This window comes from Clytia hemisphaerica, unplaced genomic scaffold, assembly GCF_902728285.1.
Source record: "Clytia hemisphaerica strain Z4C2 unplaced genomic scaffold, Clytia hemisphaerica genome assembly, whole genome shotgun sequence".
NCBI classification, from domain to species: Eukaryota; Metazoa; Cnidaria; class Hydrozoa; order Leptothecata; family Clytiidae; genus Clytia; species Clytia hemisphaerica.
The window spans coordinates 348,089-362,962 of record NW_027103281.1 but is presented as its reverse complement, the minus strand read 5'-3'; the positions used below and the strand labels follow the sequence as shown (position 1 = coordinate 362,962).

The window sequence follows — 14,874 nt, the reverse complement described above, 5'->3', positions numbered from 1 at the left end:
GCAAAGTGTTAACCCTAACCCTAACCCTAACAGTGAGGCTAAAACAAAGGCCATCACGGATTCAATGATTGTGAATTGTGTAAGTGCGATATACTCATAGGTCGAGGTTATTTCTCAAGTATGTTGAAAGAATTTTGGGTCCTCGTTAATGCGAGACTGACGCTATCAAAATCCTTGCTCCAGGAGAGGCTCGAACTCTCGACCTTCGCATTTCTTTGTCAGTACTGACTTATAAGTACGACGCTCTAACCGACTGTGCTACTGGAGCCTATTTTAGGAGGAAGACTCAAGTGAACCACACTCAACAACATGCATGAAGAATCATATTTTGGGTGGTTTACGTTTGCAAAAAATATGTCTGCATATTGCTTCATCGCCGTGATCGTATAGTGGTTAGTACATTGCGTTGTGGCCGCAATAACCCAGGTTCGAATCCTGGTCACGGCACGTTATTGTACCTCATTCATCTAACAAATGATGGAACCGGACGGATCCAAAATATAGCAGTTGGGTTTGACGGCAGCGGTATTCAGCAAGTGAATCAATCAACTTGTTAAAATACGTCTCTATTGTATCCGATCCGATCGTTAAAGTCATTGATACTAGCAACGATTGCTTCCATACTTGCAGCGCCTTCGTAGCTCAGGGGTTAGAGCACTGGTCTTGTAAACCAGGGGTCGAGAGTTCAAATCTCTCCGAGGGCTTTTCGATGTGCATTAGCCTGAAGATTTTTAGTTGTTCTTTTTGAATTATTGCTTCCCTGCCAAAGGTACCCTATAGTTTATGTCTCCAAACTTACATCGGCCGGTTAGCTCAGTCGGTTAGAGCGTCGTGCTAATAACGCGAATGTCGTGGGTTCGACCCCCACACTGGCCATGTATTGTATTTAAAGTTTGTATGGAGTATTTATTCATCTTGATGTGACAAAAATTAGAAACCAACCTTTGTGCAGGGGCCGGTTAGCTCAGTCGGTTAGAGCGTCGTGCTAATAACGCGAATGTCGTGGGTTCGACCCCCACACTGGCCATTCATTGTTCACACTTTGAGAATTTGAGAAACGAATTAAGACATTATCAAACCTTGAAAGTACAGAAAATAGCAAAGTGTTAACCCTAACCCTAACCCTAACAGTGAGGCTAAAACAAAGGCCATCACGGATTCAATGATTGTGAATTGTGTAAGTGCGATATACTCATAGGTCGAGGTTATTTCTCAAGTATGTTGAAAGAATTTTGGGTCCTCGTTAATGCGAGACTGACGCTATCAAAATCCTTGCTCCAGGAGAGGCTCGAACTCTCGACCTTCGCATTTCTTTGTCAGTACTGACTTATAAGTACGACGCTCTAACCGACTGTGCTACTGGAGCCTATTTTAGGAGGAAGACTCAAGTGAACCACACTCAACAACATGCATGAAGAATCATATTTTTGGGTGGTTTACGTTTGCAAAAAATATGTCTGCATATTGCTTCATCGCCGTGATCGTATAGTGGTTAGTACATTGCGTTGTGGCCGCAATAACCCAGGTTCGAATCCTGGTCACGGCACGTTATTGTACCTCATTCATCTAACAAATGATGGAACCGGACGGATCCAAAATATAGCAGTTGGGTTTGACGGCAGCGGTATTCAGCAAGTGAATCAATCAACTTGTTAAAATACGTCTCTATTGTATCCGATCCGATCGTTAAAGTCATTGATACTAGCAACGATTGCTTCCCATACTTGCAGCGCCTTCGTAGCTCAGGGGTTAGAGCACTGGTCTTGTAAACCAGGGGTCGAGAGTTCAAATCTCTCCGAGGGCTTTTCGATGTGCATTAGCCTGAAGATTTTTAGTTGTTCTTTTTGAATTATTGCTTCCCTGCCAAAGGTACCCTATAGTTTATGTCTCCAAACTTACATCGGCCGGTTAGCTCAGTCGGTTAGAGCGTCGTGCTAATAACGCGAATGTCGTGGGTTCGACCCCCACACTGGCCATGTATTGTATTTAAAGTTTGTATGGAGTATTTATTCATCTTGATGTGACAAAAATTAGAAACCAACCTTTGTGCAGGGGCCGGTTAGCTCAGTCGGTTAGAGCGTCGTGCTAATAACGCGAATGTCGTGGGTTCGACCCCCACACTGGCCATTCATTGTTCACACTTTGAGAATTTGAGAAACGAATTAAGACATTATCAAACCTTGAAAGTACAGAAAATAGCAAAGTGTTAACCCTAACCCTAACCCTAACAGTGAGGCTAAAACAAAGGCCATCACGGATTCAATGATTGTGAATTGTGTAAGTGCGATATACTCATAGGTCGAGGTTATTTCTCAAGTATGTTGAAAGAATTTTGGGTCCTCGTTAATGCGAGACTGACGCTATCAAAATCCTTGCTCCAGGAGAGGCTCGAACTCTCGACCTTCGCATTTCTTTGTCAGTACTGACTTATAAGTACGACGCTCTAACCGACTGTGCTACTGGAGCCTATTTTAGGAGGAAGACTCAAGTGAACCACACTCAACAACATGCATGAAGAATCATATTTTTGGGTGGTTTACGTTTGCAAAAAATATGTCTGCATATTGCTTCATCGCCGTGATCGTATAGTGGTTAGTACATTGCGTTGTGGCCGCAATAACCCAGGTTCGAATCCTGGTCACGGCACGTTATTGTACCTCATTCATCTAACAAATGATGGAACCGGACGGATCCAAAATATAGCAGTTGGGTTTGACGGCAGCGGTATTCAGCAAGTGAATCAATCAACTTGTTAAAATACGTCTCTATTGTATCCGATCCGATCGTTAAAGTCATTGATACTAGCAACGATTGCTTCCCATACTTGCAGCGCCTTCGTAGCTCAGGGGTTAGAGCACTGGTCTTGTAAACCAGGGGTCGAGAGTTCAAATCTCTCCGAGGGCTTTTCGATGTGCATTAGCCTGAAGATTTTTAGTTGTTCTTTTTGAATTATTGCTTCCCTGCCAAAGGTACCCTATAGTTTATGTCTCCAAACTTACATCGGCCGGTTAGCTCAGTCGGTTAGAGCGTCGTGCTAATAACGCGAATGTCGTGGGTTCGACCCCCACACTGGCCATGTATTGTATTTAAAGTTTGTATGGAGTATTTAATCATCTTGATGTGACAAAAATTAGAAACCAACCTTTGTGCAGGGGCCGGTTAGCTCAGTCGGTTAGAGCGTCGTGCTAATAACGCGAATGTCGTGGGTTCGACCCCCACACTGGCCATTCATTGTTCACACTTTGAGAATTGAGAAACGAATTAAGACATTATCAAACCTTGAAAGTACAGAAAATAGCAAAGTGTTAACCCTAACCCTAACCCTAACAGTGAGGCTAAAACAAAGGCCATCACGGATTCAATGATTGTGAATTGTGTAAGTGCGATATACTCATAGGTCGAGGTTATTTCTCAAGTATGTTGAAAGAATTTTGGGTCCTCGTTAATGCGAGACTGACGCTATCAAAATCCTTGCTCCAGGAGAGGCTCGAACTCTCGACCTTCGCATTTCTTTGTCAGTACTGACTTATAAGTACGACGCTCTAACCGACTGTGCTACTGGAGCCTATTTTAGGAGGAAGACTCAAGTGAACCACACTCAACAACATGCATGAAGAATCATATTTTTGGGTGGTTTACGTTTGCAAAAAATATGTCTGCATATTGCTTCATCGCCGTGATCGTATAGTGGTTAGTACATTGCGTTGTGGCCGCAATAACCCAGGTTCGAATCCTGGTCACGGCACGTTATTGTACCTCATTCATCTAACAAATGATGGAACCGGACGGATCCAAAATATAGCAGTTGGGTTTGACGGCAGCGGTATTCAGCAAGTGAATCAATCAACTTGTTAAAATACGTCTCTATTGTATCCGATCCGATCGTTAAAGTCATTGATACTAGCAACGATTGCTTCCCATACTTGCAGCGCCTTCGTAGCTCAGGGGTTAGAGCACTGGTCTTGTAAACCAGGGGTCGAGAGTTCAAATCTCTCCGAGGGCTTTTCGATGTGCATTAGCCTGAAGATTTTTAGTTGTTCTTTTTGAATTATTGCTTCCCTGCCAAAGGTACCCTATAGTTTATGTCTCCAAACTTACATCGGCCGGTTAGCTCAGTCGGTTAGAGCGTCGTGCTAATAACGCGAATGTCGTGGGTTCGACCCCCACACTGGCCATGTATTGTATTTAAAGTTTGTATGGAGTATTTATTCATCTTGATGTGACAAAAATTAGAAACCAACCTTTGTGCAGGGGCCGGTTAGCTCAGTCGGTTAGAGCGTCGTGCTAATAACGCGAATGTCGTGGGTTCGACCCCCACACTGGCCATTCATTGTTCACACTTTGAGAATTTGAGAAACGAATTAAGACATTATCAAACCTTGAAAGTACAGAAAATAGCAAAGTGTTAACCCTAACCCTAACCCTAACAGTGAGGCTAAAACAAAGGCCATCACGGATTCAATGATTGTGAATTGTGTAAGTGCGATATACTCATAGGTCGAGGTTATTTCTCAAGTATGTTGAAAGAATTTTGGGTCCTCGTTAATGCGAGACTGACGCTATCAAAATCCTTGCTCCAGGAGAGGCTCGAACTCTCGACCTTCGCATTTCTTTGTCAGTACTGACTTATAAGTACGACGCTCTAACCGACTGTGCTACTGGAGCCTATTTAGGAGGAAGACTCAAGTGAACCACACTCAACAACATGCATGAAGAATCATATTTTTGGGTGGTTTACGTTTGCAAAAAATATGTCTGCATATTGCTTCATCGCCGTGATCGTATAGTGGTTAGTACATTGCGTTGTGGCCGCAATAACCCAGGTTCGAATCCTGGTCACGGCACGTTATTGTACCTCATTCATCTAACAAATGATGGAACCGGACGGATCCAAAATATAGCAGTTGGGTTTGACGGCAGCGGTATTCAGCAAGTGAATCAATCAACTTGTTAAACACGTGTGCTCATTTGAAGAGGCTTGGTGACTTTTTACTCAGTTACTCAAAATACTCTCTAATTGCTCATCAAAGTAAATAGTAGTTAACAATAAACGCAGGCGATAAACGCCTATATTTGTGTTTAAACTTGTTTACAGAATTGAATCTCTTGTGGTTACAGTTTTCTGATAAAAAAAAGAAAAGGGTTTTCTATTTTAACGCCGTTTCCAATTCGTCTTTATTTGGGGCTAAAGGGTATAAGTATCTTGTCTAACCTCTTAAAAGTGAAAAAATTAAAAAAATTAAAAGTCTTTGAAATCTTTGACCCTAGCTGGGATTTGAACCGTTGACTCCTCTATATGCACACTTGTTTAAAATTTGATATTTGTCGATCAAACTTTTACACTTTAAATTTACATCCAACATCTGTTAAATGAACATCTTAAATAAACAAAGAGTTCAAAAGAGCGCCGATGGCACCTTTATATGTGCTTTACCATATGAAACTAGTGGCTAGTTTGAAACGCAGGTTACAGGCATTGAGTTTCAAGCCCGAAGGGCTAGAGGTCAATCTCTAACCTTTCTCAGGCAAGAAAAATTGAAGCCTTAAAATATGCGCCGTATTTTTGATGACGGATTGAATCTAGCAATTCCTTTGTTTTCGAGTGATATATTTTTCGAAATTAAGCGGTAAATTTTAGTTTCAATCTGTCATTTGTGTAAAAACCAGGCGGGTCGCTCAAGGCCGCGCAACTTTGGTAGGATTTGTTGGCTTCAAATCCTACCAAAGAGATTGACCTCTAGCCCTTAGGGCTTGAAACTCAATGGTTACAGGTCTATGGTGGCCCATAACATTTTACAATTTGAATCGACTTTAATTTCAAAATCAATTTGAAAGTAATTTCGTTTTCAAAATCAATTTAGAAACAATTTAAAATACGACCACAGCAAGGCCACACATATCATTTAAATTTTGTTTTAATTCTCATTTACTTTTCGATATCATTTTAAAAAGCATTTTGTTTTTTTATTTTTAAAATCACTTATTGGTCATCAAGGCCAGGCCAAAACAACTTAGTGCTTAGACCCCAAACATTTTTACAAATGTGTAGGAGAGTATAAAATGATATCCTTTACTCCAGTGTTCTATGGTATCATAAATGAGGGATTTTTTGTCCGTCTCGGTGCTTTTCCTTTCTATTGTTCTTTGTTTGGCTGGTGGTTTGTATTGTCTGGAAAAATTTACTTCTTTCTGCAGACAAAATTATTCATCAAACAATTGGCAATATTAAGAGCCTTTGTTTTGATTTGTAAATAAAGAGTTTTTTTTTTCTTAATATGCAGCATGCGAGCATGAAAGGAAAAGTACTGAGAGAGGAAATAGGAGGGAAATTTTATTTACTTCCAACCTCTTTCATGTTGCCGCCATATGCTTTAATATTTTTGGCTCCAGGAAACCCCAATGTGAATCCCCCGGTAGATTCGCTGGAGTTAGGTATTCGGTATTCGGGATTCGGGATTCACATTCGGGATTCGAAAAAGCTTAGTAAAAACTTAACGAAAAAAGATATTAACTTGAAATAAAAAACAGATGCAAGCACACATACTAAGGAATAAATCCCAATAGAAAAAATTCAGAATATGAGCTTAGTTGTCACGTGACTATAGGAAATTCCCCTATTTGGGAGTTATTTCAATTTAGAGACCTTTTTAAAAAGCTTACCAGTCATCAGAAAATGGTTGGATTGACTTCAAATAAAAAACAGATGCAAGTTCACATGTCAATAAAAATATTCCAAAAAAAATTATTCAGAGCATGAGCTTAGTTGTCACGTGACTATGGGAAGTTCCCCTTTTTGGGAGTTATTTCAATTTAGTGACCTTTTTTAAAAGATTACCATGGATTGATCATGGATTGACTTCATTAGCTTTTTTTTATTATTTTTTTTTTGAAGGACATTCATGTTTCTTTTATTAGAACACCTAAATTTTGATTGAGGCTGAATGTTCTTATTTTTTCAACCATTTTCAGCCTTAGATGTCTTGTTAATGTTGCTATATATGGGTCCAAATAACAAAAGAAATGCATTGTCTCTTATAACAAGCAATCTTTTTTATATTGCATGAATTCAAATTCCTACCAGCTCTCTATTTCTATTTTTCTACACACGTAGTAGATAAAAGTGCACGATACCAAATTATATAAATATTAAAGCGAATAATATTTCTGAAATGTTTTACTACAAGTAGCTCCATTTTTGTTTAAAATTTTTAGGAAATATTGTTGACTTGTCCGTTGTAATACGCGAAATACTCGAAAAGCTAGAAGAGTGGAAATGTAGATCCGTTGCCGTCTCCTTTACAGACTTTGCACCACTTGGAAATAAAGAAGCACGGGAAATATTTTCAACGGAGCTTAGATCTTTCCCAATTCGGAATCTTAAAATAATAAGATTCAGTAACTCGGAAAATATTTTAAAACTCTTCATATTCATGAAGAGTCTTTTTTTGAATGAAAAATAGATTTCAAAGCTATGCTAGGTGATTTACTTATAAAAAACTGTTTTGTTAAGCGATTTTAACTGTCTTCATGAAAATATAAATTCCTTTTTCTTTGAGAGCTTCGTTGCCGCTACGGTTAAATCGTAAACAAAGGCAATAGAATTTGACAAGATACCTCATTGGAGTAATTTGTTAACGACGAAAAAACTTCGTCGAAATTCTCTCTTGTTTAACTCTTTTCAACTGGCTTATATATTAGTCCCGCTGCTGAGGTCGATAAATGTTTCATTTCGTGACACACATCTTAGAACTAACTTTTTTTGGTGGAAACTCGCGAATTAGTATATGTAGATTCCAAAATCAAAAAGTTTCCATATCGTGCAAATAACGAATAATTGGCGATTTTTTTGCGTTTCCAGGCAAAATTGCAAGGCCTGGAAATTCATGATTTTTGGGGGGTCTTCAAATTTAAAAAAAGACCTATATCACATGATAGAACTCTTCAAACTGAGCAAAAAAGTGTATTACACCAAAGTCCCAACTTCTCTAGATCAAAAGTTATGGGCCTATTTGTGGTAAAAAAGGTGTTTAATTTTGCATAAATTAATGCAGATTGTGGGGAAATTCCCTTTTTTCCATCAGTTGAAGTTTGAAGTTTTGTTAAAAATTCCTTTTGCCAACGAGTCCAAAATTCGTACAACTTCAAACTTTACCACAAATAGGCCAATAAATTTTGATCTAGAGAAGTTGGGACTTTGTTTTCTAGCCACTTTTTTTTATCTCAGCAGCGGGACTATATATCAATATATAGAAACTAGAGACAAGATTGTCCCGTCAGTTTATCAAACTTCCGTCAAATATCTTAAAAGTTTAACCTGGAAGTATCGAATAGTTTTAGAAAGTATCGGTTTCAAACTTTTTTTATTTATAGTAATATATTTCGCAGGTCTATCGACCTCTATGAAATAATCATATTTATTTAACATTTTGTAGGCGCACAGTTGGCCTCTAAATCAGTCGTCTTTACAATATTTCATTTTCAGTAACGCTTAAGTCACAGCAGATCTTCTTGAAATAGAGTCTAGTCCGAGGACTTCCTCTAACCTTTATTTGACTGCCATCCTTTTGTAACTTTGTCTTCTCTTTTGCGTTCCTATGCCATTCTTTGGTGGTTTCGCGTTCTTTTTTAGAAAAATCATCGGCTACTCGTAAATCAGTTATAATTTTCTTTAGCTTGTGGACTGATGCTAGAATCTGACGTTTCTCTTCTTCATTCCTTAACACAACTTTTAAGGGTCGCCAACGTTTCGTCCTGAACATCTCGTTCTTTCGAGCTCCTATTCTTTCTGCGCTGACGATGTTTACCTTTAGTCCCATTTGGTTGCTCACAAATTCTTCGACGTAATCTTTATCACTTGTTCGCTGTTCTTCAAGGGTTTCATGTTTGAGTTCACCAATGTTGTGAACAATGATATTGCACTTTGTCAGGTTCAGCCATCGTACTTCTTCTTTCTCTTCTTTGATGAAGTTCTTGATCGTTACCTCTTGTTTCTTTAACTCTGTAATGCTAGCATATGTCTGTTGTTTCATAGTTACCTCTTGCTTCTTCAGTTCTTCTTTGGTAGTTTCTGCGTATGTCCTTTGTTTTTTATCTTTAGCGACATCTTCCTTATCTAAAAGTTTCTCGATTTTCTTCTCCAGCCTGTCCAATCGAGCGTTTGTAGATTTATCTCCTTGTTGCTCTCATTATTAACCTTATCAGTATTTGTTGCCTTGTCCTTACGCACTCTTTCTGTACTTGTTTTGATCTTTTCCAGAAGAATTGGCGTGACTGTAACACATTTGGCACATTCGAAGCGCCGGCTTTTGTATTGGAGACACAGCTGTATCTGATAGGCAGGTAGCTCCGTGCATGCATAATGGACAAACCTTTCGCATCTTCTACATTGTAGCACATCATTGTCCTTCACAATCTCGTTCATGAAGCAGTTGTCAGGGGTGCAGAATCCATTATTTTGTTGAATTTCGATTTTTTTTGGTATTTCTTTAGTTTTCGCCATTTTGATGCATTTCGACGAGCACAACCAGCCAGAAAGAAATTTGACGTCAAATGTTATATAAACTTTGATAGTGTTATTGGACTAACTTTGAACTTCAACGCTCTATTTTTTTCTAACAATAAAAAAATTCGTATCAAATCATTAAAGTTATTTAAAATGTACAAGTTCGCTTAAAAGAAATAAAGGAGATGGACTTCCAGTCGTTTATATTTTCATGCTGTGTCTTGAATACTTCATGCCTTGTGTTCTGAATACACCTTTTATGAATAGGTGATAAATTTACATAATTCATAAACATACTTCATTTGTTCGGTTGTTTCACTTTTTTGGATTTCTATCAAACAGAATTCTTTTAAAATCCAGTATGCACGATGATTTAAATCATTGAAAACCATGAAAACTTTTCCCTTAAGAACAAGAGCCGCAAAGATGCGGATAAATATTTCCTTTACAAATGTTAAAATAATAATTCATGTCCTCGAAAGATTTCAAAGTGCTTTAAATCTCAGATAACATCAAGCAACACAAGTCCCTAAGAATTTCAAAATTCCATTTATGTTATTGCCAGTATTTACAGGATTATTCATAAGATGACTGTAGGTTCAAAGTTACGGATCACGGAATATATCCAAGCTGAACCCGACTGAGAACAACAATGCAGTAATCAAATTGGCTGGAACTTTAATTTTCGTCAGGTGGACTTTAAATGGATTTTAGTATCATACTAGCGGTCACCCGGCATCGCACCGCCAAGTAGAGTGTTGTTGAACACATCAGAGAACCTGATTATATAATTATTATTTTAAGCGCTGATTTCCAGAAATGTTCTATAGCCAAAAAGGGCAAATATTTAAAATGAAAGATAGACAAAAAGGAGAATATTTCACAGTAAGAAAACCAAAGGAAATTTTATATATTTTCAAAATGAGATGAAATACTTTGCATTATACTTTCATATATAAAATATTGTAAAAAATGTACGATGGCTCTGAGGGAGAATTTCCTCTCCATTTCAAATTCTCTTTTCCTTTCAAAACAAACAATAGGTTCTATTGTTTAACAAAAGGAGAAGTGAATTTTAAAAGGAGAATTATCTTCACCTTTTGTCAAAAGGAGAATTTTTTTCACTTCACCTTTTGTCAAAAGGAGAATTACTTTCACCTTTTGTCAAAAGGAGAATTATTTTCACCTTTTGTCAAAAGGAGAATTATTTTCACCTTTTATCAAAAGGAGAATTTTTTTCACCTTTTGTCAAAAGGAGAATTTTTTTCTCGCCTAGATTTGGATTTTTAGACTAATCGTCATGCATTTTAACCTTGAATTTTAACCTTAACCTTAATCGGGGGGGCGTACGGGTTTGACGGTGTGACGGTATTAACCCTTTTTTTCGTCGGTGTTTCGGTGTTTGAAGAAAAAAGTGACGGTATTTCGGTGTCAAACATGCCATGCGGTGACAAAATAAGGATTTTACCAAATTTGCTGTCGGTGTTGACGGTAATCCAAGAAATATGCGTCGGTATTTCGGTGTCTGCGACTCCCGTACACCCCCCTCTTAATCGTGAGTTGATGAGGAAAAGCTTAGTAATTCCCGTTGTCTTCGGACCATCTTTAATCTGGCGTTTGTACGAAAACCATGCGGGCCGCGCAACTGATGTAGAAAACAATTTGCTTCAAATTCTACTATTATTCTATCATTTTAGTCAGAGAATCTGCCGTATACTATCTTCGCTTTTTGATTTGAATGATAGCGCTGCGATACTTTTTCCACCATCAGATTTTCAAAGGCAAAAAGTAGTTGAGCTCCAGCTCCTGGACTATCTATCATTCGGCTTTACTTCATTTTTCCCTCCTTACTCTAAATGCGGTCCGTTTTGTTTCTGGGAAATCTAATAAAGGTTATCATGTCATGGCCTGGCTATTAGCTAGTACTGTTCATATTCAACACGAATGATTGTCCACACACGTGTGCATTCCCTTTGAATTCCCATTTCCAGTTAAAAGGAGAAAAAAATTCATCTTTTGTGTTAAAAGGAGAAAAAAATTCACCTTTTGTGTTAAAAGGAGAAAAAAGTTCACCTTTTATATTTCACTTCTCCTTTTCATTAAAAGGAACAGAGAAATTTTGAAAAAGAGAATAAAACCGCTTTCAGAGCCATCGTAAAAATGTAACTTTTGGAGTTTTTTGAAAAGATGTACGTGCTAAAAAGTAAAAATCTTTCAAAACAGGGAAACAATTTCATATTTTCCGACAGAATGCAAAAAAAAACTCGTTTTTATATACTGGGAAACATTTCATAATATCTGAAAGAATGTCGATAGGAAAAAATTCCCCTAACAGAAACCATTTTATGATTTTCAAAAGCATGCTGCAAGAGCAAAAAATGTCACATACTTGGAAACAATCAAAATTTCCAAAAAAATCTCAGAAAATAAAATAAATTGTCATGCCAGGAAATCACTTCAGTTTTCTTCATTTTTTAAATTCATGTGGAAGAGAATGTCAAGTTCACGACAAAAGTTTTCCACGTTTTGAATGCACGTGTAAGAAAATCTCCAAATTTATCACAAAAGTTTCCAAGTTTTAAATGTACATACCGTCAACTGCTTTAACTTGGGACGATTGGTCGAAACATGGGACTGGTTGATATCTGGTCTGTATTTTCACTAACTTGTTAAATTTCTTTGACAACAAATTTGTTTTTGATAACTCCACCAAGTTTATTAATCATACTTCCTTTCATAACATGTCACGATAACTTTCACTGATAGCGCCAATTAGAGAATTAGAGAACACCCGCTGCCTAACCGCCTATCGCCCGATGGGATTAACAAATAACGCGTGTGTAACTTGCCGCGCGAGTGATGCCAACCGCTCCATCGTTTTGCCATTTTTTAATACGCCGTTCATTAACTCAAATCAAATGACTTTGAAGGTTCGGTGAAATGGTGGCCAAATTGCTGTCCCATGTTTTGTCGGATAGTCCCAAGTTGGAGCAGTTGACGGTAAGAAAATCTCCAAATTCACGACAAAAGTTTTCAAATTATTTATACATCCATATTCAATGCAATAAACCTTTTAAGAAGTATAACATAACATTCTTCATATTGGGGCTGTGGTGTTCCGGATCCGGTTATCAGCTTTAAAATTTGAAATTCATAACTGCAAAGAGTTTTCACTATAAACTGTCACTAACCCCAGCAGTTAATTCATTTTTGTAGATAAAAAACCAAGGGAAATTCAATCATTAACCAGTCAATTGCTCCATGCTTAAATTTTTAGCTAAAATCGAATCCCGGACAATTCCCCGACTGACAATTCCCCGACCGGATCATTCCCCGACCGCATTCCCCAACCGGACAATTCCCCGACAGACTATTCCCCGAACGGACGATTCCCCGAACGGACAATTCCCCGATTAATGAAGAACTGACAGGAGGAATCTCACGTTTTTTTAATTGAAAATGTCAAAATCAATGTGAATTGTTGGGGTTTCATTGCAGCGTTAAACTTCTGTTTGTTTAACAATGGACACGATGGACCTTTTAAAAAAATTGTGGCTATTTACTTTGAATAATTGATCTCTTGACTTCTGGTTCTTTTTATTGACTCGCAATTACGTATGTGAGGCGTGGCTTCGAGACAAAAAACATACACATTTTTGGAGACAAGGTCTTTCTTTGATCTATCGAAAAAATCTTTTCTTTAATTTCTTCGCTCCAAAATAATTTTTTACCGTGACGTAAATGAAACAAATCATTCTCAAAGTAAGTTAAGTTCTGATGTTGTATCTCTCCTTCGCGGGGATTCAGTTCTTCGCAATTATGTGAAAGTGCGACAAAGACCAAATAATAAATAGTTTCATTCATTCGTGATTGTTTTAATAACCATTGCAGTTGTTTTCCATCGAGTATAAATATTTCGATTAGAAAGTTTTGTTTGCAGTCAACAAAATGGAATTCATACAGACAGAACAAAACAGCCGAAAGCTTCTGTACCATGGACATCTTTATGTGAAGAACAAGACAATGAACAACGGAAACACATTCTGGGAATGTGAGCAAAGAAGATCGGGGAACGGCTCTAATGTCAAAGTTCTGTTTGATCCTGGGGATAATTTTATTCGTATCAGTGGAGACCATACCCATGCACCTAATTCTGAGCGCGCTCAAGATCTCAACATAAGAGCACAAATTCGAAGGGAAGCCCGTCTTCTACCAGACCGAAGAACAAACAACATTGTTGCGGGTAACATAGTGATTACAGAAGAAGCAGTCATGGCTAACCTACCAGAGTTCGAGACTGTGAGACGGGATGTCAGAAGAAACCGACAACACGTTCGTGATGCACCACCAATACCTGATCGGCATAATTATAGGTAAATAGTTATTCTTGGGTGATTATCTTATACTGATGTTCAAAGGCTTCGAAACTTGTCCAGGAACATGTCAGGAATCACCAAAAAAGCCTCATCTGAAGGAAGATTTGAACACCCTAAAATCCATTACGGCGACATGGTACTTTTTCCTGCATTTTTTATAAGAATAGTGTTCTTTGGTTGAGGGTCAAGTATTCTTAGGAATTAGCCAAATTTGTGGGGGGAAATTTTCATCCTGATATTCTTATAGACGTTATTCTTACATAAAAGCGTGTAAAATCTTTGAACTTTTCTTTTTATTTCTTTTCTTTCAGGTTTGCAATCCCAAGGCCGTTTGACCAAACCGACCGCGGTGAATTGTGAATTATTGTTGCAGTACGACAATGATAACGATAACAGAATTTTGATTTTCGGAACTGCTTCAAGCCTGGATTTTTTACAGAATTCTGCTCACTGGTTTATGGACGGGAAATTCAGACCGGTTCCCGGTCAATTTATGCAGCTTTACACTGTTCACGGACTGCAAAGAGGACACAATGTTTTGGGTGCATTTGCGCTGTTGAGAAATAAGGAGGCAAACACGTATACGGAGATGCTGAACCAAATTCACGCTCTGACAAACAACGTGGAACCAGAAAGTTTCATGACCGATTTCGAGACCGGTTTGTCGAATGCACTACAAAGAGTCTACCCGAACGTCCCAAGAAAAGGTTGTTTTTTCCATCTTTGTCAGAATATTTTTAAACATGTTTCAACTGAGGGTCTACTGGGGAGATATACCGACGACAGTAACTTTCGGATGAACATTAAAATGATTTCTGCTCTTGCATTTGTGCCAACCAACGACGTCATTGCTGCCTTCACTGAGCTTTCCAACCATTGTGGAAACGATGAGCAGGTTATCCTGGATTACTTTGAAATGAATTATATAGGAGAACAACGCCGTGGGAGACGACTTCGACCTAGGTTCGCCCATGCTATGTGAAACGTTCATGGCCG

At 38.2% G+C, this 14,874-nt stretch overlaps 2 protein-coding genes and 22 non-coding genes across 24 annotated transcripts; 18 read left to right on the top strand and 6 right to left on the bottom strand.

Annotated features, from left to right (window-relative positions):
- Positions 1–175: 175 nt before the first annotated feature.
- On the bottom strand, positions 176–268 carry Trnai-uau (transfer RNA isoleucine (anticodon UAU)). Its single transcript is given in 2 exon segments — positions 176–211; positions 231–268. It is a non-coding gene; the product is annotated as a tRNA-Ile (tRNA).
- Positions 269–375: 107 nt separating this feature from the next.
- Positions 376–447, top strand: Trnah-gug (transfer RNA histidin (anticodon GUG)). The gene has a single exon. It is a non-coding gene; the product is annotated as a tRNA-His (tRNA).
- Positions 448–631: 184 nt separating this feature from the next.
- On the top strand, positions 632–704 carry Trnat-ugu (transfer RNA threonine (anticodon UGU)). Its single transcript has one exon. It is a non-coding gene; the product is annotated as a tRNA-Thr (tRNA).
- Positions 705–802: 98 nt separating this feature from the next.
- Positions 803–876, top strand: Trnai-aau (transfer RNA isoleucine (anticodon AAU)). The gene has a single exon. It is a non-coding gene; the product is annotated as a tRNA-Ile (tRNA).
- A 77-nt stretch (positions 877–953) lies between these two features.
- On the top strand, positions 954–1,027 carry Trnai-aau (transfer RNA isoleucine (anticodon AAU)). Its single transcript has one exon. It is a non-coding gene; the product is annotated as a tRNA-Ile (tRNA).
- Positions 1,028–1,273: 246 nt separating this feature from the next.
- Trnai-uau (transfer RNA isoleucine (anticodon UAU)) lies at positions 1,274–1,366 on the bottom strand. Its single transcript is given in 2 exon segments — positions 1,274–1,309; positions 1,329–1,366. It is a non-coding gene; the product is annotated as a tRNA-Ile (tRNA).
- A 108-nt stretch (positions 1,367–1,474) lies between these two features.
- On the top strand, positions 1,475–1,546 carry Trnah-gug (transfer RNA histidin (anticodon GUG)). The gene has a single exon. It is a non-coding gene; the product is annotated as a tRNA-His (tRNA).
- A 185-nt stretch (positions 1,547–1,731) lies between these two features.
- Trnat-ugu (transfer RNA threonine (anticodon UGU)) lies at positions 1,732–1,804 on the top strand. The gene has a single exon. It is a non-coding gene; the product is annotated as a tRNA-Thr (tRNA).
- A 98-nt stretch (positions 1,805–1,902) lies between these two features.
- Trnai-aau (transfer RNA isoleucine (anticodon AAU)) lies at positions 1,903–1,976 on the top strand. The gene has a single exon. It is a non-coding gene; the product is annotated as a tRNA-Ile (tRNA).
- A 77-nt stretch (positions 1,977–2,053) lies between these two features.
- Trnai-aau (transfer RNA isoleucine (anticodon AAU)) lies at positions 2,054–2,127 on the top strand. Its single transcript has one exon. It is a non-coding gene; the product is annotated as a tRNA-Ile (tRNA).
- Positions 2,128–2,373: 246 nt separating this feature from the next.
- Positions 2,374–2,466, bottom strand: Trnai-uau (transfer RNA isoleucine (anticodon UAU)). Its single transcript is given in 2 exon segments — positions 2,374–2,409; positions 2,429–2,466. It is a non-coding gene; the product is annotated as a tRNA-Ile (tRNA).
- A 108-nt stretch (positions 2,467–2,574) lies between these two features.
- On the top strand, positions 2,575–2,646 carry Trnah-gug (transfer RNA histidin (anticodon GUG)). The gene has a single exon. It is a non-coding gene; the product is annotated as a tRNA-His (tRNA).
- Positions 2,647–2,831: 185 nt separating this feature from the next.
- Positions 2,832–2,904, top strand: Trnat-ugu (transfer RNA threonine (anticodon UGU)). Its single transcript has one exon. It is a non-coding gene; the product is annotated as a tRNA-Thr (tRNA).
- A 98-nt stretch (positions 2,905–3,002) lies between these two features.
- On the top strand, positions 3,003–3,076 carry Trnai-aau (transfer RNA isoleucine (anticodon AAU)). Its single transcript has one exon. It is a non-coding gene; the product is annotated as a tRNA-Ile (tRNA).
- Positions 3,077–3,153: 77 nt separating this feature from the next.
- Trnai-aau (transfer RNA isoleucine (anticodon AAU)) lies at positions 3,154–3,227 on the top strand. Its single transcript has one exon. It is a non-coding gene; the product is annotated as a tRNA-Ile (tRNA).
- A 245-nt stretch (positions 3,228–3,472) lies between these two features.
- Trnai-uau (transfer RNA isoleucine (anticodon UAU)) lies at positions 3,473–3,565 on the bottom strand. The gene is given in 2 exon segments: positions 3,473–3,508; positions 3,528–3,565. It is a non-coding gene; the product is annotated as a tRNA-Ile (tRNA).
- A 108-nt stretch (positions 3,566–3,673) lies between these two features.
- On the top strand, positions 3,674–3,745 carry Trnah-gug (transfer RNA histidin (anticodon GUG)). Its single transcript has one exon. It is a non-coding gene; the product is annotated as a tRNA-His (tRNA).
- Positions 3,746–3,930: 185 nt separating this feature from the next.
- Positions 3,931–4,003, top strand: Trnat-ugu (transfer RNA threonine (anticodon UGU)). Its single transcript has one exon. It is a non-coding gene; the product is annotated as a tRNA-Thr (tRNA).
- Positions 4,004–4,101: 98 nt separating this feature from the next.
- Trnai-aau (transfer RNA isoleucine (anticodon AAU)) lies at positions 4,102–4,175 on the top strand. The gene has a single exon. It is a non-coding gene; the product is annotated as a tRNA-Ile (tRNA).
- Positions 4,176–4,252: 77 nt separating this feature from the next.
- On the top strand, positions 4,253–4,326 carry Trnai-aau (transfer RNA isoleucine (anticodon AAU)). The gene has a single exon. It is a non-coding gene; the product is annotated as a tRNA-Ile (tRNA).
- A 246-nt stretch (positions 4,327–4,572) lies between these two features.
- On the bottom strand, positions 4,573–4,665 carry Trnai-uau (transfer RNA isoleucine (anticodon UAU)). The gene is given in 2 exon segments: positions 4,573–4,608; positions 4,628–4,665. It is a non-coding gene; the product is annotated as a tRNA-Ile (tRNA).
- A 107-nt stretch (positions 4,666–4,772) lies between these two features.
- On the top strand, positions 4,773–4,844 carry Trnah-gug (transfer RNA histidin (anticodon GUG)). The gene has a single exon. It is a non-coding gene; the product is annotated as a tRNA-His (tRNA).
- Positions 4,845–8,462: 3,618 nt separating this feature from the next.
- Positions 8,463–9,499, bottom strand: LOC136802598 (uncharacterized protein PF3D7_1120000-like). The gene is made up of 2 exons (XM_067059353.1): positions 9,369–9,499; positions 8,463–9,141 (listed from the first exon to the last, which is right to left on the bottom strand). The coding sequence occupies exons 1-2, from the start codon at positions 9,497–9,499 to the stop codon at positions 8,463–8,465; spliced, it is 810 nt and encodes a 269-aa protein (XP_066915454.1).
- A 3,951-nt stretch (positions 9,500–13,450) lies between these two features.
- LOC136802588 (uncharacterized) lies at positions 13,451–14,860 on the top strand. Its single transcript, XM_067059345.1, has 2 exons — positions 13,451–13,745; positions 14,190–14,860. Exons 1-2 carry the CDS (start codon positions 13,451–13,453, stop codon positions 14,858–14,860), a joined length of 966 nt encoding a protein of 321 aa, XP_066915446.1.
- Positions 14,861–14,874: the final 14 nt, after the last annotated feature.

Excerpts from the sequence above, each read along its gene's own strand:
- LOC136802598 (XM_067059353.1), bottom strand. The coding sequence starts at position 9,499 with ATGGCGAAAACTAAAGAAATACCAAAAAAAATCGAAATTCAACAAAAT. Across the intron at positions 9,142-9,368 it reads CAATGTAGAAGATGCGAAAG|GCTGGAGAAGAAAATCGAGA; the intron begins GTTTGTCCATTA and ends TCGATTGGACAG.
- LOC136802588 (XM_067059345.1), top strand. The coding sequence starts at position 13,451 with ATGGAATTCATACAGACAGAACAAAACAGCCGAAAGCTTCTGTACCAT. Across the intron at positions 13,746-14,189 it reads AACAAACAACATTGTTGCGG|GTTTGCAATCCCAAGGCCGT; the intron begins GTAACATAGTGA and ends CTTTTCTTTCAG.